At 38.9% G+C, this 23,743-nt stretch overlaps 1 protein-coding gene across 1 annotated transcript; it reads left to right on the top strand.

The window, feature by feature from the left end:
* Positions 1 to 102: 102 nt before the first annotated feature.
* Positions 103 to 23,485, top strand: GRK7 (G protein-coupled receptor kinase 7). Its single transcript, XM_041414328.1, has 4 exons — positions 103 to 3,373; positions 4,122 to 4,559; positions 16,473 to 16,744; positions 20,941 to 23,485. The coding sequence occupies exons 1-4, from the start codon at positions 2,771 to 2,773 to the stop codon at positions 21,281 to 21,283; spliced, it is 1,656 nt and encodes a 551-aa protein (XP_041270262.1). The 5' UTR covers positions 103 to 2,770; the 3' UTR covers positions 21,284 to 23,485.
* Positions 23,486 to 23,743: the final 258 nt, after the last annotated feature.

Here is a 23,743-nt window from a genome sequence, read left to right as displayed (position 1 = left end):
GGCTCCATCCTGTGACCTCTGGTAATGCCATCTAGTCCCATCAGAGCACTTTTTTAATTTTTCTTTGGTTTGCAGGTGAATATGGAAAGTACCAAACCCTGCTTTTAGCTCATGTCACGTGCGTGGCAAAAGTAGGTGAGAATTACAGTTGTGGAAGAGTTTTTCCGAAGTGTCAGCTCAAAGGGGTGTTGACACAAATGAGGTATTAGGAAAGTTAATGTTGAAATCAAAGCAGCTGATATTTTTGTGTCTCTATTTGCATATTATAAGTATCTTGTTGACCAGTAATTGGGTTCATCTAGAACATAAGGTAATGAATTTTAAGTCCTGCATATTTTCTGTGTGATTTAGTGATTAGCGTAAGTCCCAGTCTTTCTGTGAGTCTACACCAGAGAACTTCTCCAAATCACACCCTGATATGCCTGATTAGCATGGTTGTTAGTACATGCCAGTACATCCCCCTTTTCAGTTCTGTTATTTTTCACCTCCTGTACATGAAAAATAAATAATTTTTGCTTCTCACCCAAATGTACTGTTTCATGAGCAGGTAACACTACCTTAAATAGCCATTATCAAGTGATAGATTAATGCTGATCTGCTTTTCTCCAGTGTTTAATAAACACTGAGCAGATTTGGATAAGTCAGCCAGCAAATCTCAAAAGTGACTGGAGTAATGAGCATATGTTGAATGATCATATTTGATTTTGCTTTTAATGAAGTTATGTTATTTCAGAGAAAATTTATGTTCCATAGAAACAGAAAGATTCTAATTAATTGAATAGAATGATCTTTGGAGCTGTAAATGTGTCTGTCTTATGCAGGTGCCATAAACATTAGGAATTTTCTTGATTTGCTTAGGCATGAATATACCAATAGCTGGAATAAGCTTGAGTTCAGCCTTAGGGCCCCAGCTACCAGCCATTTGTCCTGCTGCTCTTTGAGCTGTGGTGGATATTCTGGCCAAACATAAAAAAAGACCCTACTGAATTTTAGGAAATGAAAAGCCTTATTTAAAAAAAAAGCTTCAATTAAAGCTTTGTTACCTCCTTTCATGCCTTTCTCTACCCAGGGTATTATAGGAATGTGTTGCTGTAGGCCCCATTTTCAGGACAGCCCCCAGCAGAATTCCCCATTTCTCCGCTGGCTCTTTGCAGTGTTGCCCACGCTGTTGGCTGCTCTGTTGAGCCCTTTACATAACCTCCCACCCTGGGCTTGCTCTCACCTGGCAGAACTGGCCAGGCTTTCAAGTGTCTGCCTTACAATTCCCCCGTGCTCGTGCACACACAGCAGTTTGCAGTGGATGGCCCTCTCCATCACTCCTAGAAAAACACACCTCCAAGGGAATTTTGTAGAGTGCAAGTATGAATTTTATGTCAAATGGATTCAGTGCAGACAGGATTAAGCATGTAAAAACAAAACACTGCGTGGTTGTAGAGTGGCAAAAAGCAGCCAAGAAGGGCTTACCACTTATTATAGGGAGTCTGAAAGGTGCCTGTTACTACTTTTGATGTTTAGTTTTTGTGATTCAGCTCTTCAGCTTGCTCTAAGATTGTAAAAAAAGAAAAAAGAAACTTGACCTTGACCTCAAGAGTACAGCTTGACCCCAGTGTTACTTCTTTTCTTGTTCTCATAATACCTTCCTTATATTTAAGGAAAGTTTTAACAGCCAAACCACCTGACTCTACAGCAGAAGGGGGCTTAGCCTAGTGAGTGCCACACATAATTTTTATTCTTTTGAAGGGAAAAAAATGCCTCCTGGTATGCAGCCAGCAAGTGCAGGTGGAATTTGCCTTCACTTGATTATAATCAGCTTTGTCCCTTTGTTGATGTCACCTCAGCTATATGCTGTTGCCACCTTCTTATCCAACCACTTTCTGTCATAAAGCTCAGCAGGGAAAATAAACTGAGGCCAAAACAACATATGGAAGTGTCTTGGCAAGATTTGGCTGTTCATTTGAAGTGGTTTTCTTTTTTCTGTGGGTAGGAGATGAAGTCAGAGCTGTGTTGTTTCATATATAAGGATCATTATTTTTAGACCAGTGGCAGTTCTTAGCCTCTGCATGTAATCTGCTCAGACAGAGCCACGCGAGGCAGCAGGGTTTGCATGAACTGTCTGTGGGGCTCAGTCACTGGTGTTGAATATAACTTGAGCTTCGGAGGTGTGAATGCTCAAAGCACTGAATTTTGTGGTTCATCTGTGTCAAGGTCTTTTAGACATGGCAGATTTGTGATAACAGCTTTTCATAAAACCAGTTGTTAGTCTGCTGTGTTCCATGTCAACCGGGGGAGATCCAGGCCTGTCCTGCTGACTGTGGCCAAAGTGCCCCTGAGTTGGAGAGACTGCATGTATTGCAGCCATGAATCTCTGCATGTTCCCAGCAGCCAGGGACAGTGCATGCAGAGGGAATCTTGGCACATTTAAAGGTTATCAGGGCCCATTCTGAAAAACACCAGCTGAACCACGTGCGTTTGGTACTGCCAGTGGGAAGGTTTGCCTAGGGTGTCATCCCTCAGCTATACATAGCAAACTCAAAGCTTCTTACAGAGAAACCTCTTACCAGTCACTTTCCACAAATGGTGCCTATACCTAAAGGTACTTAGTGAAAATCCTTGAGAGGTATTTAATGCAAAAGCAGTTAGTTTCCCTGGTGTTTTTCAAAAACCCTCACACACCACAACAGGGAGAAGTGCAGTGCAGCTACAGCACAGCTCCTGGGCCAGTTACTCATTTTGTCTGAACCAGGCTCTGCCACCCCAAGGGCTTGCCAAGATGTGTGACATGGGGGGGCTCGACAACTTGATTGCCAACACTGCCTACCTCCAGGCAAGGAAGAGTGGAGAAGGAGACACCAAGGAAATGCAAAAGAGGCGTAAGAGCCTCTCGCTGCCCAAGATTGAGGACTGCAAAGAGCATAGAGAGTCCGTTGCTGGTGATTATGACAGCATCTGTGAACAGCAGCCCATTGGCAAGAAATTCTTCAGAGACTTCTTAGAGACAGTGCCAGAATATTTGGTAGCTAGGGACTTCCTGGATGAGGTGTCGAACTGGGAGTTGGCAGAGGACAATCTCAAGAGCAGTAGCCTGGAGAATATTGTCACCAATTTTCTTAAGGAAGGCGCCAAAAACTACCTGTCTTTCATGAGCTCTGACTTGGTCAGCAAATGCAAAGCAGCTACTGCAAAAGACTATGAGAACATCATGCAGCTAGCCAAGGAGGAAACCAAAGTCTTCTTTAAAGACAAGCCCTTCCAGGACTTCCAGAACAGCCCCTTCTATGACAAATTCATCCAATGGAAAGTGTTTGAGAAGCAACCGGTAACTGATAAGTACTTCTCTGAGTTCCGAGTGCTGGGCAAAGGTGGCTTTGGAGAGGTAAGAGCTTGTACTTTTAAGGATGTGAGTCTTCTCTCCCCTTTCAAGACTACCAGGTGGGTTTGCAAAGAGCAGTGGATTAAGCCACTGTATGAAGATTTGTAGAATGTGCCCCTTCAGACTGCCCATTTTCCAGAAATCAGGCTGGGTTATTTATATTGTGATAGAGACTCTTGTTAGTAAAAAGCTACTTTAACATTTTTGTGTTCTGTATCTATGCTAGTTAAAAAAGCAGGCGTCTTTACAAAAACTTGCATGAATGTTCATGTAGTTAACTAAGTCTGCTCCTTGACATCATCTTACCCTGTGCTATCTCACATACTCCCAGATAATTCCTAGCTGCATTTTAGGGAAAAACACACATCAGGATCTGTTCCCAAACTACAGTATGGAGGTTTTTTGAGAGTCAAGAGAGTTTAACTGTACAGATGCAATCTGTATATGCTGCTTACTCTCATGGTTACTGATTTTTGTTCTTGTCCTTGTTCTTTTTATATGCTAATACATGCCTACTAGTGGTGTCCTCAACAACTTTGCATCAGGGCCACGATAAACTACTGGTCCAGAACAGAACTGATTGTGTGCTTGTTTTTTCTTGTTTTCTGTGCTAATGTACTCTTCATAGAAGTTAGCATCAGCAGCTACTAATAGGCATCAGTGATTCCCCAGTTCCTGCCTGTTACTACCCTTCATATTCCACTCTCTGTGTAAAATTCCTTCATTACCTTTCCATGTGCCTCTTCTCTAGGTTTGTGCCATCCAGGTCAAAAATACTGGCAAGATGTATGCCTGCAAGAAACTGGATAAGAAAAGGTTGAAAAAGAAAAGTGGAGAGAAGATGGCACTGCTGGAGAAAGAGATCCTGGAGAAGGTCAACAGCCCTTTCATAGTCACGCTAGCTTACGCCTATGAGACCAAAACCCATTTGTGTCTTGTTATGAGCCTCATGAATGGAGGGGATCTGAAGTATCACATCTACAATGTGGGAGAAAGGGGTTTGGAAATGAAAAGGATCATCTTTTACTCAGCTCAGATCACCTGTGGGATTCTGCATCTCCATTCCATCAAAATTGTGTACCGGGATATGAAACCAGAGAATGTCCTCCTGGATGATAATGGGAATTGCAGACTGTCTGACCTTGGATTGGCAGTGCAAGTCAAAGAGGGAAAAAGCATCACCCAGAGGGTGAGTACAGATTCTTTGAACGTGGGCAGTGCGAAGTGAAGCCGTTCTATTTCTAATGCCTTTTGAGTCCAAGACTTAATTCCCCGGAACTGATTCTATGCTAAAGACCTAAAGTAGCCATTTCATTCTGAGACAGGTCGTAAGAAGATTTGGTTTATTAACTCTTTAGCTGCTGCATGTGGTAAAATAACTTCTTTTGCGCAGAAACAGTAGAATCTACTTGACCATTTTCTCTTAAGTTCTTGAACCAATGACTTCAGAGAGGCAGATGCTTTGTGCCTTATGGAATACTGCGTAGTCAGGGATTTAACCAATTGTTTAATGAGCAGCAGTCAAAGATATGGCTCCCCTCTATTCCACTTTTGCTCCTAGGAGAATATAGTTTTTTACACCTTACTCTTAAGTGATGCTACTGACTGTATTGCATAGTGCTGCATAATAAATTATTTCCTACCCTCCTTCCTGCCACAAATTAATTCCTGATGCAGTTAGCAGATTTGGCGGTTTGTAAATGTCCATGCCTGTCTACATGTGTAGGAAGAAAATGATGGGTGACCAACTGGATTTTGTGTGAATTAGATTGTGCAGCACTTCAGCTGTGCCACTGGTCATCCCAAACTAACCTGGATATGTAATAATGTCAGGAGATTTACACAAGAAATATGTATCAGGTAGCTTAGCTGTGAAAAAGACATATTTCTCTCAAAGTATCTGGAGCTTAAAAATGTGCATACTGAGACAATGTGTTTGAAATACACAAGGAAAATGAAGCAATGGAAGCAACATTATAAATTGGTCTGTGTTAAACTCCTGAAGTTCACATTGGAAATTCAGTAGAAGAGAGGACCCACTAATGGCCTTCTACATCATGTTTGAGTACACATCTTTTGATGTGATTAAGTTCAGTAATTTTGAAGGCTCTTTTCTTTCCTTGGCAATTGAAGAAGTTTGTATTATGAGTGGATTTAGTTCTCGCTGAAAGAAAATGTAGAAATTGCTGTATGTATAGATAGTAAATAATTTTCAAATTAAACTGCATGGTGTTTTAGATACAAACATACAGCTTCTGTGGAAGCTAAGGCAGGTCTTTCAGCAGAGCTTATGGGAAATGAGAATGTTGTTTTGTTTGTAAAGATGGCATTTGCATCAGTGAACCCAAAGGTATAAACCTTATTGGGCTTTGCAACTTAAAGAGGCATGCAGTTACTATGATCAGAACAAGTAGTTTTGTCAAAGAACAATTTTTCATCCTTGTAGATATGTGGGGTTTGGCAGAAGGAAAAACCCTCAAAGTTATAGAGTGTATTTAGCCATGTGTAACCACTTCTGTTGGCAATATTGGACAAGGTGGACAAAATGGTTGTTCCTCCTCACCTTCTATGAAGCCATCAAATTGTTAGTGCCTTTTCCTTTGTTGTTTTTAGAAGTTCTAGTCACCATTATATGGTTGCTTTTATTAGAGCAAAAACTGAAATGAATAATGTCCTACATGATTGTAATGTGTTGTAAGAAATTTCAGTTAAAGGCAGTTTTATTCATGCATTACATTAAAATAGGAGAGGGAAGAAAAAGATTTTTTTTGGGTGTATCACAACTATAAACGAGTTAAATTAATAATTCCCCTTTTTTTTTTTTTCATTTTTTGTAAAATAGTCATATTTGAAAGCTTCTAAAAAATGTTATATGAGAGCTGAATATTATTATTATTTATACTGATGTCATACACAGGAAGACCAAAGAACCTTCACCATGTACTCCTGTAATAAAAACAAAATGGTGCTGTTAAATTTTTGTCTACTAATTGCAGTTACATTCTGACTTAAAATTATCTGAAAATTTACATCATAACATGCTTTTTTAGTATGACTGTCAAATTGTTATCACTTCACCAAACCTGTACATACCATATTTTCTTTTTTCACCCAAAGAAATGTATGGCTCCAAGACAGGTTTATCAAATGAAATTTAATCAGTTGCACCCTTTTGTGGACACATTTTTATAAGCTGAAGCAGAATATGTATTCCTTCCAGGCCAAATCTGTATTGTACTGATATCTAAGTGCATAATATCATAAAGCTGTTTCCACATTTTGGATGATGGTTTGAACTGACAATTTAAGGCTTACAATTTTCAGTTGCTAATTAAGGGATATTGCTACTTATCTGTAGTATATAATATATGGATTTATCTGTGCATTAATTTCATTAAAGATTGGAAAAAATGCACTGTTTTGATGGATTCTGAAAGTTTTCTGCACTGATAGCTGTATAAGCCATTAAAGATTAAATTTATTCTGCTTTCAAAGCAGAAAGAAGTTCCTGTCCCCTCATGTATGAATAAATGCACATCACCCATACATCAGCTGGAGGATCCATAAATCCCTTTTGTAAATCTTATTAGGTGATTAGGTTATCACATGGCACAAGTAATAAGCTTGTTAATGAGTTCCTGTTTTAGACATTTTCCAAGTTTTCATTGAGGGTTTCTACAAAATTAAAATGTTTATGTACTGTTCATCAGCCAAAAAAGTGTTCTTTGCGGGTAGAAAGGGTTTTTGAATTTTAGATGCATAACTTCAACGTTGTCTTAATAAAAAATAGTGTGTTTATGCTTCAGAAAAAGCACTGTGCAACTGATGATTCAATACTTATGTAATTGAAGAAGTAGCCTTGGTATCCTTTAAGTACTGCTGTTACATACAGTCCTTGTGAAAGCACTTGTCTGCTCCATACCAATTGCTTGTAACTATTAAAAATAAAGATACCTTGCTTTCAGAAACAGTGCTCCTTACAAAGACCTTGAAAGAGTTGGATACCTAGCCTTAGTTTTCTCCCTCTCTTTTCAATTGCTGAAGCAGCAAGGAGAAACATCCAGCTTTCTGTGTAAATGTACTTTGAACTTATACTGTAGTTGTAAGTAATTGATACAGTAATAATTACAAAATTTAGAAAACTTTTAATTTCACTAAGTGTGCCTTTGTGAAGTGCCAGCTGGCCCTAGAAAGAAAAAAAAATTAAAATACACAAGTTTGAATAATAACAATCTTGAAAATAAAAGTAGAAAACAGTTGAAAGCTGCTTACAATGTAATTTCCTTTCATTAAACATAAATGGATTATTTGGGATCTTCTCCTGATAGCTACATGCGCCTGTGCAATCTACCAAGAAATGTGTCTGTGCACATTTAGTCAGGCAGTCTGACATCTCTGGAAACAGAAACCAACTCCAGTGGTAATAAAACTATTCAGGACTTTAAATGTCATTATGACTTCCTATAAATGTGCCTGTTGCATCTGATCTGATGTGTTCATCAGACCCTGCAGGAACTAGTTTGTTTCTTAAAATTATGGCTTTTTAAATAGTTATTTTCTGTGTCTTACATAATTGAAATAGACAACAAGGAGAAACTGAGAGCCTGCAAAGATGGCTTTTACACAGGCAAACTGTTTTGTCTATTATGTACTAGGTTGATTCTAGCACTAGGGGTTTTTGCATATGAAATGAGGAGCTTCCATCCCAATTCCATTTTTCCAGAAGTTAGTGTGTATTTGCTGTTTATTTAGGGAAGAATTTTCTGCCCTTACTGGGTATGGCTTTTGTGAAAAGCAACTGTTGCACGTAAATTGTGAAGAAGAACTTTTGTGCAGATGCATGTGTGAGCCAGAGAGCTTAAATATTGACATAATAACTGTGAAAAATAACATAAACATATTTTTGTAGTATTTATAAAAGTGCATTCATATCTTCAGAGGTTTCGGGCTTCTTCACAGTTTTCCTGTGCTATGTTTTATATATTTGAAGGACATCATAATATTTTTATAGGAAAAACATGTTTTGGTTAAAATCTTACTCAAAATGTCCTTTTGCCCTCCTGTATGTTTGTTTATTATAAGATTCTGTTTCTTAGGAAAACACAAGGGAATCTATTTAGATGTTCCTGAAACTAGCAGTTTAATTTCCAGGCAGCTGAAAAGCAGGAGGAGGGTTTAGACTTGTGAAATAAAAAATAACTCAGCAAGCTATTCTACAGTTGACCTTTGTTCATTAACACATGGCATTCTTATTGGATAAGATTCTGTAAAAATTTCTTCTTCCTTTGGTCTTTGACAAATGACAGCTCTTCATTTGCTCAGAATTAGAGGAACTTGTGGCTGTTTTTCTTATAAATTTTGAAGTATGACGTGTAAAATTGATGATGTTTTTACTAGCAGAACTGTGCTCTTAAAAATATTGATAATCAAAGTTTTTATGGGGTGCGTTGTCATGCCAGGTGTTGAATTTTTTTAATCTCTGAAATGTACTTTACAGAATGCAGCCTTACCCAGAAAAGTCTGTGGGGTCAGTTGGGGTCCATGCAAGGGTCCTGAGGGAGCAGGCAGAAGTGCTCACCAAGTCCCTTCCCATCATGACTTTTCCAGCAGTCCTGGAAAACCAAGGAGGTCCCAGCTGGCTGGATGTTAGCAAATGTGATGCCCATCCCCACAAAGGGCTGGAAAGGAGGGTCCAGGAAACTCCCAGCCTGTCAGCTTGACCTTGGTACCTGAGAAGATCATAGAGTAGATCATCCTGCGTGGTCATGCAGCACATACAGGACAACCAGGGGATCATGCCCAGCCAGCGTGGGTTTAGGAAAGGCAGGTTCCTGCTTGACCAGCCTCATCTCCTCCATGACAGGGTGACTGCTTTGTGGATGAGGAGGTGGCTGTGGATGTGTCTGTCTGGACTGCAGTAAAACCTGTGTCACTGTTAGCTACAGCATCTCCTCGGGAGCGTGGCTGCTCATGGCTTGCACAGGTGCTCTCTTTTCTGGGTGAAAATGGGCTGGATGGCCGGGCCCAGAGAGTGGTGGGGAATGGAATTACATCCAGCTGGCACCTGGTCACTGGTGGGGCTCCCAGAGCTCAGTACTGGGGCCAGCCCTGTTTTATGTCTTCGCTGATGATCTGGACAAGGGGAGCAAGTGCACTCTCAGTGAGTTTGCAGACAGCACCAAGTTGGGTGGGAATGTGGATCTCCTGGAGGGGCAGGAAGGCTCTGCACAGGGATCTGGATTGATGGACTGATGGCAGTTCTACAAGGTTCAGTGAGGCAAAGCAGCAGGTCCTGCACCTGGGTCACAACAACTCCCTGCAGACTACAGGCTTGGGGAAGAGTGTCTGGAAAGCTGCCCAGTGGGAAGAGAGGGTTGTTGTCAACAGCTGGCTAAACATGAGCCAGTGTAGGCCCAGGTGGGCAAGAAGGTCAGTGGCATCCTGGCCTGTAGGCAGTGACCATTGCCCTGTGCTCAGCACTGGTGAGGCTGCACCTTGAATCCTGTATTCAGTTTTGGGTTTCTCACTACCAGAAAGACATTGAGGTGCTGGAGTGTGTCCAGAGAGGCAATGGAGCTGGGGAGATTTGTCTGGATTTGTCTGGAAGATTTGTCTGCAGCACAAATCTGGTGAGGAGCAGCTGAGGGAACTGGAGAGAGGAGGCTCAGGGGGACCTCAGCGTTTTTTACACCTCCCTGACAGGAGGTTGTAACAAAGTGGGGATTGAACAAGTGTTTTGTTTTTCCTAAATGCTCCATCCTATAATGTCTGATTGCTTCCCTGTCTGTGAATGCCTTCTCATGTCTTCTGATGACACGTCACTGAGGTAGGAGTGTTAGCAGGTTCTCTCTCCAGTCGGGATCTGAGGCAAAGTTTTATGTGTGATCATGCAAGAAGAAAGTGGGGAGCTGCTCTAGAATCCATAGTTAAAACTGGTGCCCAGTTACTGGATTGTCCTTTCTCCAAGCCCTTTATCCCTTTGACTTCCATACATTAATTAAACTGAAACCATGTCGTACTTGTGTCTATTTCTCTTCCCAAGGAGGAGCACACAGGGAGCAGTCCCTACTGCACTCAGTGGCTTTCTCTTTTCTTGTGCAGCTTCCTTCATTTCAGTGATTACTGATGCCCAAACTTAAAAGATTAAAAACCAATGCTGTATTTTTTTATTATTCCAGTTAGTGACTTTGAACCCAGGACCAATTTTTCTTTTTTTCTAATATAGCAAAAAATCTGTTTTGTCCCTTTTGTGCTTTTGCGTGTGGGGGCTTTTTTAATGCACACAACTTTCCCTAGGAAAACTATCTTCTTATGTGAAAATGAAAAAAAGTTTGATCTTGAATCTTACATAAGCATGTGGGATTCATATGCTCATGTAAGATTCAAGACCAAACTTGGTGTTGGAGCTCCTAAGCTCCAATATTGTCTTTCTCATTATCTTCTCCTGCTACTCTGAAGAGTCCTCCTTGTGTTCTCCTGAATCAGTAGCCAAACAGTTCATGATGGGCCACCCCATCAGAGGGTCCTTCCTTCTGCTAAGCATTAACAATATGCATAAGAATCTTTCTTCTGTGTGACTTTCCCAAGTTTATTTTGCCCTATTTAGATTTAATTTTATCTTCTTAAAAAAAAAAAAAAAAAAGCTGCCTATTAATTGGGTCAGCTAGTTTCTTGTTTTTGTATGGACATGTGGTGAGAAACTGGATGAACTGCAATTCTATGTAACTCATTTAAATTACGCTCTGTTCCTCCTCACAGTGACTTGGGAGAAGGATTAGCATGGTGAAGTGAGTGGCAGAGACAGATCAGTGTTTTTCTCCACATCCAGGGCCTGTTAGCTTGTGTGCAGGGAAGAGATTTCTGTGGTCTGTTCCTGCATTCCTGCAGGGTCTATTAAGGCCATTGCTGAAGGAGTGGAGGAACAGCTGGACAAGAGAACAAAGCAGGCAGTGGCACCCCTTGGAGGAAGGAAGGACCGAGCCCCAGGAAACAGCTGATAGAGCTAAACTCAGCTTGTTTTTTTTCCTCTGTTCAACAGTTCTTGTGCCATGGCAAACAAAAGATAGACATTCTGATTTGCTTTACTGTTTGGTTTGTTATATCAATTGAGTTTGTTTTGCAGAGATCTGTGGGAAAAGGTAGCAAGATCTAGATCCCATTTCTCCCCATTTGCCTGTTTCTGTGCTGCTGAAAGCTCTGTTCCCTGGCTGCACCTGCTGGAAGCTGGCACAGGGGCGGTGTGGAAGGGGCTGTCCCCGTCAGGACAGCAGTCAGAGCCGTGTGAGAGCTGTTGCACTGCGGGCCTGCTTCTGCTCCGAGCTCTGCTGTGCCAAGTGCCCCTTGACTGCGCTGGGACCTGAGTGCACTTAGTGCTTCTCAGGATCACCTCTTGAATTACTGAAAGATTATAATTATGTGACCTTTGAAAAATTTATGCAGGATTGCATTTCACAAAAGAAACATTTGTATATTTCAGATGAGTCATTTCTACTATGCCCTGTCAAATCACACTCAAAGCAATAATTCCACTCAACGGAACTTCTTTGCTAATGTAGCCAAGGGCAGCATTTGCTCATTACATTTTAGAGGATTACTGAAAAATTGTCTTTTGGGTTGTTCTCAAGGCAGTGAAATAAATGGAAAGTAGATCTGTGAACCCTTTTCAAAAGCAGATAAATTAAAATTTAATTGACTGAAATCTAGACTATTTTTATAATTCAAGCAGCATATGCAGGTAAACCGTCCTGCTTATCACAAAAGACAGTATTAGAGGGAGAGCAAGCAAAAAATAGCTAGTGTTGTATTGACTATGCTTTAAAAAGTTCTGTGCCTCTACAATGGCATAAGATTTCTGTCTCTAGTAAAAAGTTGGGATATAATATAAGTCTTTGTCTTCTTTGTGATATTTTTATTAGGTCTTTCCAGGTCAGTGAAGGTGTAATATCATGTGTTTGTGTCTCTGTAAGATCACTTGATTAGTTAACACATATGTTCAAATGGTTCCTTGTGTTACCAGGAATTATACAGGAAAGAAGAGAATAATGTGCTTGGTCTCAGTCAAAACCCAGTGAACATCCTAATAGCGTAGAGTTGACAACAAAAGAAGTAATTTTGGGTATGGGTTTTTTAAGTTTCTCTGTTTCCATTAAAAGAGTGAAATTTATCCATGTAAAGTAAGATCTAGTAAGAAAAAGTGGATTTCTGTTAATATACAGCTTCTGAATTTAAATTGTACTGAATGAAAACATCTGCAAAATCATATAAACTTACTGATTTTTTTTGTATGACAGACATATCAGTATCCCATACTTGGAGATATCCATTCTGAGGCATGGTCAGATAATTCTAACTGAATTAAATATTCAATACCAGCCGGTGGGAAATAGACCCCTTCAAAAAACAATGCAGTTCTCTTTCATGGTAGCTTTTAATTTCTTTGCCTTCTGTCCTTTTTTTTTTTTCATTTTTGCACTAGAATATAGTTTACTGTAAACTTATTTACTCCACACCTGCCAAGAGTAATTTACTTTCATTCACGTTTGCTTTGGGAATCAGTGGATAAGTTTACCACCTAATACATTATTTTGTGCTGCTCAGATTTCACTACTAGTAAGAGTTGTGCAGTTTAATAACTCCCTTCACCTAACTTCTGTTTTACCTCCTTAGATAACCCTCTCTTGAGGTTACTGAGGCTGCCTTTCCTGTTGCCCTAGGATCTCTGTTCCTGGAAAGATGATATGATTTTTACATCTTGTTCTCCATAATGATTGGTGTAGGGATGTTAGGTATTACCTTCCCTCTAATGCTGCCTGCTCTCCAAAGATAGAATTAAATCTTCATTTGAAGGATCTGTGTTCTTCCAGGTGCTGAATAATTCCTTTTTTGTGTTCTCTAATAAGGCAAATGCTAAAGGCTTTAACATTTTTCTTCCCAAATAATTTTGCCAAAACTACACATATAGAGAAATAGGTGGAAAAGACTAAAATTTAAGCTCTTTTCTTCCTTTCTTCAAAATCCTGTTTTGATAAAAGTAGAGATTTATGTATTTCTCCCTCCTTATTGCTTTTCTTCCCCTTAAAAATCCCCATTCACTTGTGAAATGTGTTTGCTTCTGCTGTAAAATTGTCACATTTTAGTGGGTTTTAAAAATCTCAAATCTTATGAGATCAGGTTTAGATTTCCTGCTTCTTAGCCTGTTGCTTCATTGTGAATACCAGGAAAGCTTCCGAGTTGGGAGAGATTTGTTTTCAGATTCAAGTTTGGATGCAATTCTATGAGAAAACCAGCTCTCATTAAATTCTGAATTGAAATGGTTTGGCATATCAGAGAAATGATATGTTTCTAGACTTCCTCAGATGGAGCTGGATCAGCCCAGTAACAGCTCAAGATTTCAGAGCTACTAATTTAGAGTGTGGAAGTTTAGTTCTTGTTTACATTTAAGCTCATCCACAGCCTGTCACTTTAGCCTGAAGGGAGGCTGTTGTTGGTCGATTCTGTTTTCTATTAAGTTGTGGTTGTGCTGTCTTTTTGGTCTGTGGTGATGGCCTTGCTTTCTCTGTTCTTGAGAAACACAAGCACCATGTCAAAGCATGGTGTTCTTCCAGATGGTGTGTCCTGCTGGAGGCTATGTTGAAAATGCCCATGGAAGAGACTGAAGTTACTTGGCAGTTGCTTCTTTTGAAAAAACAGCTGTGGAAGAGAAAATGCAAGTGGAAGGAAAGAAACAGTCTGAAAGGAGCTGCCTTGAGATGCATCTGTGACAGTAGATTGCTGACTTTTCCATGTCAGATGTATCCACGTTCTTTCTGTATGATGATGCTAAGTTGCAGCAAAGTAATCTCTTATCAGAAAGACCATATTGTGCTGTCAGGGCACATTTTGATGATAATGTGACTCAATAGTTCTTGAAGACATTAGTGCCCCATCTTCATCTCAGTAAAAATAAGAATGTTTATTGCTTCCCAGAAGGAGAAAAAAAAAAAAAAAGCAAAGAAAAAAAAGTTCCAGAAACCTATTTAGAGCTGTGTTTATTAATCCACAGTGAGCTCTTTGTATCAAAATTTCTCTACTACTTTAAACCTCTCCTCTCTCTTCCAGGTTTTTAGAGGCCAGATGGATCTGGGGTCTGTGGTCTGTGTTTGAGCATTTGTCCCCTTCCCTGAACAGGGCAGTAATCATACCTAAAAATGTAATACTGTCAGGGTATCTCTCCATATATTTAGTTAGAGAAACTCCATTGTAAGCAGTACAAATTGCCTGTGGATGATGTCAGCAGCTGCAGTGCCTGTGCTGCTCCTCTGTACTTCTGTGGCTTTAGTGAGAAAGGTTAAAAGTGAACAGTTGCCTTTCTTTTTACTTTCAACCTGACTGATGTTTTTGTTCTTCTCATCCCATTTCTGTTTTTCAAGCACATGGAGGATTTTGCTCTATATCCTTAAAAGCAAACAAACAAAAAAAAAAAAAAAAAAAAAAAAAAAAAAAAAAAAAAAAAAAAAAAAAAAACCCAAAAAAAAAAAAAAAAAAAAAAAAAAAAAAAAAAAAAAAAAAAAAAAAAGAAACCAAACAAAAAAACCCCAAAAAAACTAAAAAGAGAGAAAACAAAGTGGATTTAATTTTCTGTTTAATTTTCTGTCTGTTAAGCTTATGCTTTAATTGATGCTGAAATGTTCCCTCTTGCACGCATTGTTTACAGTAGAGACACTGTGTGTCATAATGTGTAGTGACACAAGCTGAAGTTTATGGGGAGACCTGACTTGGAAGTACTGTGCCTAAATTTGCAAAAATCAGAGGGGTTATCCAACCCCATAAAATAAAATTCATCTGTTGAGCTGCACTTTTTATAAGTACATTTTGTCCAAATGAGCTTAGCTTTAACTTTTTCTAACTGTTTTGGAGTGAATCTCTGTTACTGATTGTATTCTGGTAGCAGTAATAATGACCATCTTGAGTAAGCTTTAGTGGGATTTTGCACAGACACAGTTTTTTATTTTAAATTGTTATACGGGTAATACATCAGTCCCAGTATTTTAAAAATATGTGAGAGGTTCAAGCAATTTCTGATATGGTTATGACTGTTAGTTTAATCTGGTTAATAGATAATATAGAGCATGAGACACAGCAGTAAACATGGGTTCAGCTGTGGAAATGCTGTTGCGATTGAAATCCCACATCCTCAGTCATGTAACAGTGCAGCAGAGAGCATGGAGAGAGCTGATCCCTCCACTTCCCTCCAGGTGAATCAGCTCCTGGGGACAGAGGCAGCAGAGCTATTTCAGTCACTGCTTTTCCCAAGGGAAAGGGGCAGGGCTGGGCTGGAAGAAAGCAGGCAGATGTTCCTCTCAAAGAGTGGCCATTTCTTCTCTCAAAGAAGGGGCCATTCGTGCTGTGAATAGTCTTTGGTCAGGCATCTTTTTTTAGTTGGAAAGTATAAACTTGTTCACCCAAATGTGTGTAATTTATGAATTATAATTTTCATAGGTTTACTTTCTTACAGTGGTTTTTAAGAGTTTTCCTTGGCCCTTGGTGGTAGAACATTTATCCAGAAACCAAGAGGGAGGAAGCTGAGGACTTCCTCATTGCAGCTCAGCTGCTGGCTTGATGAGAATTTTCTCACTGGCAGCAGAGCGCTGTGTTAAACCAATTATGTAACCATTGCACTGAGTGGGAATCAGTGACTATTTTGCCTGGTGTTTGTATTTTTTAAAATCTTTCCAAATTGATTGCTACTTGTGTTTACAGAACAAAACCAAGAATATCTTCAACGAAAAGAAAAAAAAAAGAATAAAATGGAGGAAGAAAGCAAGCTAGCCATGAATTTAAAACTAAACCACTTTTAGGCAGAAATTGCATGACATTTCAACTTTGAAAAGCGTATTTAAGAGAGTTTTCTTATGTGCCAAGATGTTTAAAAAATATATGGTACATGTCCTAAAAAAGTTATACCTCACCAATTCTAGATTTAAAAAAAAAGGTCAGGGTTTCTGGATACAAAATATATCAGTAGAATTACTAATATTTTGGAAGAATTATAGCCTAGTCTGTTTAACTGTATGCATTTCACTACTGACATTGTAAAGTAAATCTGTCTGTGTGTTTGCAATAGGCTGGGACAAATGGTTACATGGCTCCGGAAATCCTGAAGGAAGAGGACTACAGCTATCCCGTGGACTGGTTTGCTATGGGCTGTACTATTTATGAAATGGTTGCTGGGCGAACACCGTTCAAGGATTTCAAAGAAAAGGTCAATAAGGATGAGGTTAGAAGAAGAACTCTGGAAGATGAGGTGAAATTTGAACATGCCAGCTTTACAGAGGAAGCGAAAGATATTTGCAAGCTGTTTTTGGCTAAGAAAAAAGAGGACCGTTTAGGAAGCAGGTATGCCTTCTCAATCTCAGTGCAAGAGAAATGAAAGCTGCAAACAATATAGTTATTTTACTCATTGCACAAAGTGGGCTAGAACTTCACTTTCTGCAGAGTAATGATTTTTCCGTTTAACTTCTGGGAAGAAAGAGGTGGAAAGCACTGAAGATAATATGGAAATAAGGAATATTGTTGCAGTAGTTTGATCATCTATCCTCACAGCTATCCACAACTCATAGGAGTTGCCTTCTTGTTATTTTCTGTGTTAGACTCCATATAGTTTTGGGAGAAAGGGTGAAAAGGATTTTTCTTACACATTCTTTCCTAAAGATAAAGGATATTCAGGTGGATACCTGCATCCCTGCTAGTGCAGACTGAATGCGTAATATTAGGCTGTAGTGCTTACTGGAATGGTGTGGGCAGAAATCCAGATCTGCAGTGTGGATTCTCTTCCCTGCAGATGTCTAATTTGCAAGGCTGCATCATTGGCTTCTTACTGAAGAGACCTTAACCCCTCTGCTTTGCTCAAGTGCTTTTAAAAAATGCTGTAGAAGTTCTGGTCATCCTGACTCATCCCAGGGAGAAAAAGAATATTTGGCACAAATTCCTATAAAACAAAACATTTCTGGGCACTTAAGAGGTGGCTTTGGGTTGGTGAAGACTGGTAGATATGTCCATGACTTAGCAGTTTCAAGGAACTGGTCAGTAAGAAGAGAATTGCAAAGCTAAACCTTGTAATGTTTAACTTGTAATAGCTCTGATTCCTCTGATGTGTGCATGTGTGTGTATAAATAATTTAGTGCATTTCTAATTAGACAGATTGCAGATCTACATTTGCAATATAGACAAATATAATAAAAAATGTAAAAAATTAATAGGAAACCAATAATACCTATCTTTAGAATACACCGTGATGTGAGTAATCTGTGAATAGAAATGTATCAGGTGCTTTTCCAGTCTAAAGGTGGAATAGACAAAAGATCTCATTGAAAATGCAGAGATAGTCTTCCTAATTTATATTTCATAACAACATGGAACAGTTTTTCAAAATGTTAGGCAAGCATTTGTCTAAAAGAATTAAATCTAATGAAAGGTAATAGATCATTAATACACATACTCTTAATATTCTGTTGCTAAATGAAGACAGCTACTCTTGTGCCTGATGAATTTTCCCAGCAACTGTGCAAGGCAGCAGAAAGAAGTTATTTTCAGCTGCACATGGAGTATGTTTAACACAAAATTACGTTATTTTGGTATGTTTTAAAAGCTTACTTTAAAAGTAAATTTAACACAAAACATTCAGAGCACTCTAACTTAAAGTCAGCATACTTTGCAGACATTTGGACTTACAGCACTTTGTGAAGCAAATTTCAGACTAGGGAAAATGAAATTTAGAAATTGTGAGTGATTTGGTTGAGTTCATTCAGCAAGTCTGAAACAAAACCAGCAACAGATGGTTCACTAACTGTAACCACATTGCCTTTTCCAGGGGAATAATTTACAATCTTTGTCTCCTTTTTGTTCCATAACTTCTCAGCAAAATGAGAAATGCACACAGAAAGATTACTGCACATAGTATTTTTAATTTTCTGCTGTTTAAGATATCCTCCCTCTGATGTACTCTACTTGGAGAAGGTGAACAATAAATAGGATGTATACCCTGAGCATGATACAGAATAAAAGCATGCATGTACCTCTTAAACAGGGTGATACTATTGAGGACAGCCATGTGTTATGTAAAGATTAGCACTGTAATTCTCCTAAGGACAACAAGAGCTTGGGTTATCCACAGCAGTGCCTGTTGCATAAGTTAAAGCTGCTCAAAGACAGCTTTATTTTGTACACCTGACCTTTTAAAACACTCCACTCTTCTACTGAAGATGTGATTTCACTAGCTAACTCAGGAAAGATGTAGCTCACTCTCCACTCAAGCTTATTGAGATTAATATCTCAAATCCTGAACCTGTAAAGTGATGTTAAATTTTTTAAATGGAGGAATACAAAATTGACCAACTTCATGTGAGTTCATATGCTCTTCCTATTAAAGTTATGTAAAAATGCAGTTCACAGAGGATGAGCTCAAGTTCATCTCCAGCTAGCTGGAAGATGTGTCAGTTCCAGTAGATGGCATTCATGTAGCTTTACATTTTTTAACTTTTTATGGTTTCAGGATGAGGAACACTGCAGCAATCCATTTTGCAGCCTCCACCAGCTTCTAGTGCTTTTTGGTTTATGTTACAGAAGGGAAAAGCAAAATAAAGGGAGATTTTTGTGAGTGCCTCTGCCCAGTCAGCATTCCTGGCTTACCAGTGTCCCAGGACATCAGTTAATTTGCATTTCAGGCTTACCAGTGTCCCAGGACATCAGTTAATTTGAACAGCAGCTGAAATGCATTTCAGGCTAACAGTGAATGTAAATAAATTATTTCAGGCTTCTCAAGTACTTGGTTATCACTGGCTAGGTAAGGTAGGAGATTATTTTGCAAGCCTATGGATATGCAGAAGTCAAGATCCTTAATCTGTACATTCATAATTTTGTTCATATGCTGCTTTGGGGTTGAAAACATAATATTTTTCATTGCCCAGCATGCCTGGATGGCAGCATCTACCATTCTTCAGGTTGTGGCATCCTGGTTATTCATGCTGGTGTACAGTGGGTAGTGGCTGGTGGTGGCTTGCTCAGAGGAACTGGGCAGCAGAGGTGCAAAGTGACAATTTTCTAGCAAGGGGCTGAAAAGAGCAGCTGGTGGTTTCATCTCTGCTGTGCCAAGGGAGCACCAAGGCAGGCAAGAAGCACAGCAGGCCAGCATGAGGAACAGGCAGTAGTGCCAAGGTGGATGAGCTGTTCTGCATGCATGGAAATTAAGATTTTTAAAAATAAAGATTTTTCCATAATCGCACAAATCTACTGCTTCTGTATGGTGCTTCTGCACGTTTGTAAAGATAAAAACACTTCCCAAAGGTTTGCATTACATTTTATTCATAGAACATTGTCTAGAATACGAGGGCTTGCACTTTACTAAGTTTGATTTTGTAAGGAGGTTGGAAAAGAAAAAAGCAATGTGTTTTAGGAACTACCATTTTCTGAGGCCAAAATGCAGACAAATTTGATTTTCCTATATTACTGTTTTCAAGAGCAGTGCACCCATAAATATGTTTAAAAAAGAATGCAAAGGTGTGGAAAATTCAGGGCTCCTCTCTGCTCCTCCTTTCTCTAGAATTCCAAATTCAGACTTTGCATGTCTTGACACTAGAGGCACAGTTCAAAAGCTGTGGTCTTTGGTCATGCTTCAACACGCACACATTTGAGGCTCAGGTGATTTTTATCACCAGAAAATATCCTACAAGTCTCTCTACAGGTCTACAGTGAAACAATTCACTAGTTCTTTTACAGCTGACTGTTTCCCCTGAGGTCTGCAGTTGTTTTTTGTAAGATTTATTTAACTTAAGCATTTACAATGATTTTGTCATTTTCTTGTTTTTATTATTGGGTTTTAACTATATTAATAAAGGATTATGTTTGTGTCAGTGGCACACATACTTTTGTTAATGTCATTATCTGTGAATCTCTTGCCTAAAAAAAATCTTTGTTAATTGATAAGAGTAGTTACTTTGAATGAACTGTCACTATAAGTAGACGCATTTATTTGAGTGACATAACTGAGTTTTAGGATATAAATGTGTAGATGCTTTGAATTAAGATAAAATGAGAATTGTCATTTGTCACCAGCTTCCTATTCAGACTGTTGCTGCTCAGAGTCAGTCTATAGATGAGTTAACCCAGTATACCCCATTGTAGAGTTTAACACATATTCTTACCCCCTAGTACAGATACTCTTATCCTATAGATACAGAGCCAGTCATTGAACTTCTGTTGTGGGACAGCAGATCCAACACTCCCCCTCCCCACCCTGCTGTAGGTTCAGTTCTGGTGGAAGTGTAGCTTTGGGTGGGGTATCCCAAATGCAGCACTGCAGCTCCTACCTGGCACCTTGCCTGGGCTGATTTACCCTGAGAGGTGCAGTAATGGGACCAGAATGTTTTCAGCTGCTTGGCCTCTGTTGTACAATGCAGCATTCCTTGGTTAGGAAAAAAGGAATTGTGTTGCATGACATAAATATATTTAAAGTACTGTCGTGTAGAAAACACAGACACCCCTGTATCTCTCTGAGAGCAAAACACAGTGATGAACAAACTTTTGTTTTATTGCAGGAATGAAGACGATGACCCAAGAAAACACAGCTTCTTCAAAACGATAAATTTCCACAGGTTAGAGGCAAACCTTATTGACCCTCCATTTGTGCCAGATCCATCAGTTGTCTATGCCAAAGATGTTGCAGACATTGCTGACTTCTCTGAAATACGAGGAATTGAGTTTGATGACAAAGACAAGAAGTTCTTCAAAAAGTTTGCGACAGGTGCTGTCCCTATACCCTGGCAGGAAGAAATCATTGAAACGGGACTGTTTGACGAACTCAACGATCCCAACAGAGTCGTTTCTGGAGGCTATGCAAATGGAGGGGAAGCTAAGTCAGGAGTTTGTTTGTTGTTGTAATTATATTGTAAATATATTATCAAAAAGAGTAGAAACCACCTCAGAACTTTCCATATTCTGACTGTGTTTCACAAACTCAGTACACCTGTTTGAGAAGAGCCAGCCAGTGTAATGTGACATGGACAGGCTGTGTAGGACCACCGGCTGAATAGACTGTATTGTTTTCCTTTGCTCTAAGAAAGGAGATATTTTTGTGTTATTGGAGATGAATCAAATGAAGAACCATATTTCTCCAAGAAGCTTAGAATAGAAATTCTGAAATACAAAAAGCTATGATAGAGTGAAGAGGCAAAAGCTTTTGAAAATGACTGTTTTCATTGGTTTTCTTTCTTTTTTCTTGTTATTCCTACTAACATTTCCTCTTTACTCCACAGTTTTCAGGAAGGATTTTTTAATTTTCAAGTAATCTCGGACAGTGGAGCTCATATACCCTGTCAAACTTGGAATCTTACTGGCTAGCCAGTCTGTCTGTTAAATTCTGTTAGTTTTTTGGTGGTTTATTGTAATATGTTAAAATCGTCATAAGATATAAAGAAAGCTCTACATAACACTTGGAAATAAGAACAACAGGATCAAACTGTTTGCAAAAGTGATTTTAATGGAGTGAAGATAAGATTGCACCAATTTAATGGAATAAAGCATTTATTTATTATTATTATTAAGTGTATTCTTATAAGTGATAATACTATATACAAAGAAAATATATTTACAAGTAAATGCCCATTCTTTTTGGCCATTTTAAACTTTTATCAGATTTCCTGATAATTTTTCTGTATTTTGGTGATAAATTAGGCTACAGATAGACCAAAGCAATTTGTAATTGACTTTTTACAAGACTTTTATTTCAGTGTAATGTAGATTTTAATTCAAGTTGCAAAATGCATTATACTGTTAAGTGCTGTAACGGTGAAAAGGTTATGTATGCAAGTTGAAACTATCTTCTAATGTTTATTGATTCTCATGCAAATTTTGAAGTGTTTTTATTTTTCAATTTTATGACAACCTAAATTGAATTACTTGGGAATATTTGCTATGAATATTTGCTACTGGTGAAGTGCTGCTGGTGAAGTGCTACTCATAAGATGCCTCCTGCTGATTTTCTGTGATAAGAAAATAGGCAGTTGTTCTTTGCACAACTCTTAAAACTGACCCTGCACATGCTGGTCACTGTCTTCTATCCAGCCATAATTTCCATTGACTAAAGTGGAAGTGGAAGCTGCTTCATTCCTTGGAGTCCTGAAGCCTCCAAATGCCCCATTTTCTGTTTTTCATACAGCAAACTTCCCACTGAACTCAAGGACTTCTTTTGGCTAGACACTGGTATTAACTCACATGTCTGTTTTAGAGGAGGAAAACCTGTGTATGCTGTACTCAGGTCTGTCATGTGGAGCACAGAGCATTGGTATTTATTTGTAACCTAATAGCACATCCCAAACTTTTAAGTTTTAAATACTGTAAGTGTTTTAGTCACAGCTAAGTAATGCATTGGTAATACTTTGTGTTGTTCTGAGTAGAAAAATAATTGCTCTTTTTTTCCTTTTAAATTTGCTTTTCCGGTGCTTTATGTATTTAATACTGAAGTGAAAAATCAAGAACAGTTTTACTTAGGATTAGTGGGTAATTCTGTTCATGAATTATGAGCATAAAATTGTCTGCCTTTTGAATGGAGACTTTCTGGCAAATAATTTAAAACAATATGAGCTGAATTCTGATTTGGTCTTTTAATTGAGAAGGATGATCCTGAAAGATGGTGAAAAGCAGAGGAAGTTGAGAGAAGAGTGATGTCGTCCTGGCATGGATTTACAAGAGTGCGTCCACTACTGACATCCACTGATTTTATTTCTCATTGCTCCACGTGTAGAAAGCTCTTACAGTGGTAGTAACTATACTAGACTAGTGTATTTAAGAAGCCAAGACAGAAAACTTTGTTATTGTATGCATTTTAAAAAACCCACTAAACACAAAGTGACAAAAAAACCGCAAGCATCACCTGATTACAGCTAGGAGAGACATGTTAGTGCTAGTGGCATCAAACCTTTGTCCTGAACTGATATACCTCAAATCCATAGAAATGCTGTTTCACGGATCCTCCAGAACCATAAACAGTACTCTGAAATGGCCGTAGGTTTTCCAGTGCATAACTGAGTTTGAAGTTGCCATTTGGAAAGAGGTTATGTGTAGACAGAACCAGCATTTAATGTCTTGTTAGAATCACATATCCCCAGTGATATTGGGTGCTGCAAGGCTGCATTTTTCAAAATGTGTTGCAATACTGAGATCTGTGAATTCGGGACACCATGTGTGCATAACATTGAGTTATTTAGTTTTAGAAATGTTGTGGTGTCACTAATCCCAGTAGGATGTGCATCAGTGAGATCCATAATGCTAAGTGTTTCATGAATCATTCAGAGTAACACATCAGGAGTCTGATAATGCACAGTTTGGCACAGCGTATGACAG

The sequence above is a fragment of the Onychostruthus taczanowskii genome, unplaced genomic scaffold, assembly GCF_017590055.1.
Source record: "Onychostruthus taczanowskii isolate IOZ18803 unplaced genomic scaffold, ASM1759005v1 scaffold45, whole genome shotgun sequence".
In the NCBI taxonomy this organism is placed as follows: Eukaryota; Metazoa; Chordata; class Aves; order Passeriformes; family Passeridae; genus Onychostruthus; species Onychostruthus taczanowskii.
This window is presented reverse-complemented; position numbering and strand designations above follow the sequence as displayed.

Bases quoted from the DNA above. Each gene is read 5' to 3' on its own strand.
- GRK7 (XM_041414328.1), top strand. From the start codon at position 2,771: ATGTGTGACATGGGGGGGCTCGACAACTTGATTGCCAACACTGCCTAC. The intron at 4,560-16,472 runs GTGAGTACAGAT...TGTTTGCAATAG, and splicing joins GAAAAAGCATCACCCAGAGG to GCTGGGACAAATGGTTACAT. The intron at 16,745-20,940 runs GTATGCCTTCTC...GTTTTATTGCAG, and splicing joins GAGGACCGTTTAGGAAGCAG to GAATGAAGACGATGACCCAA.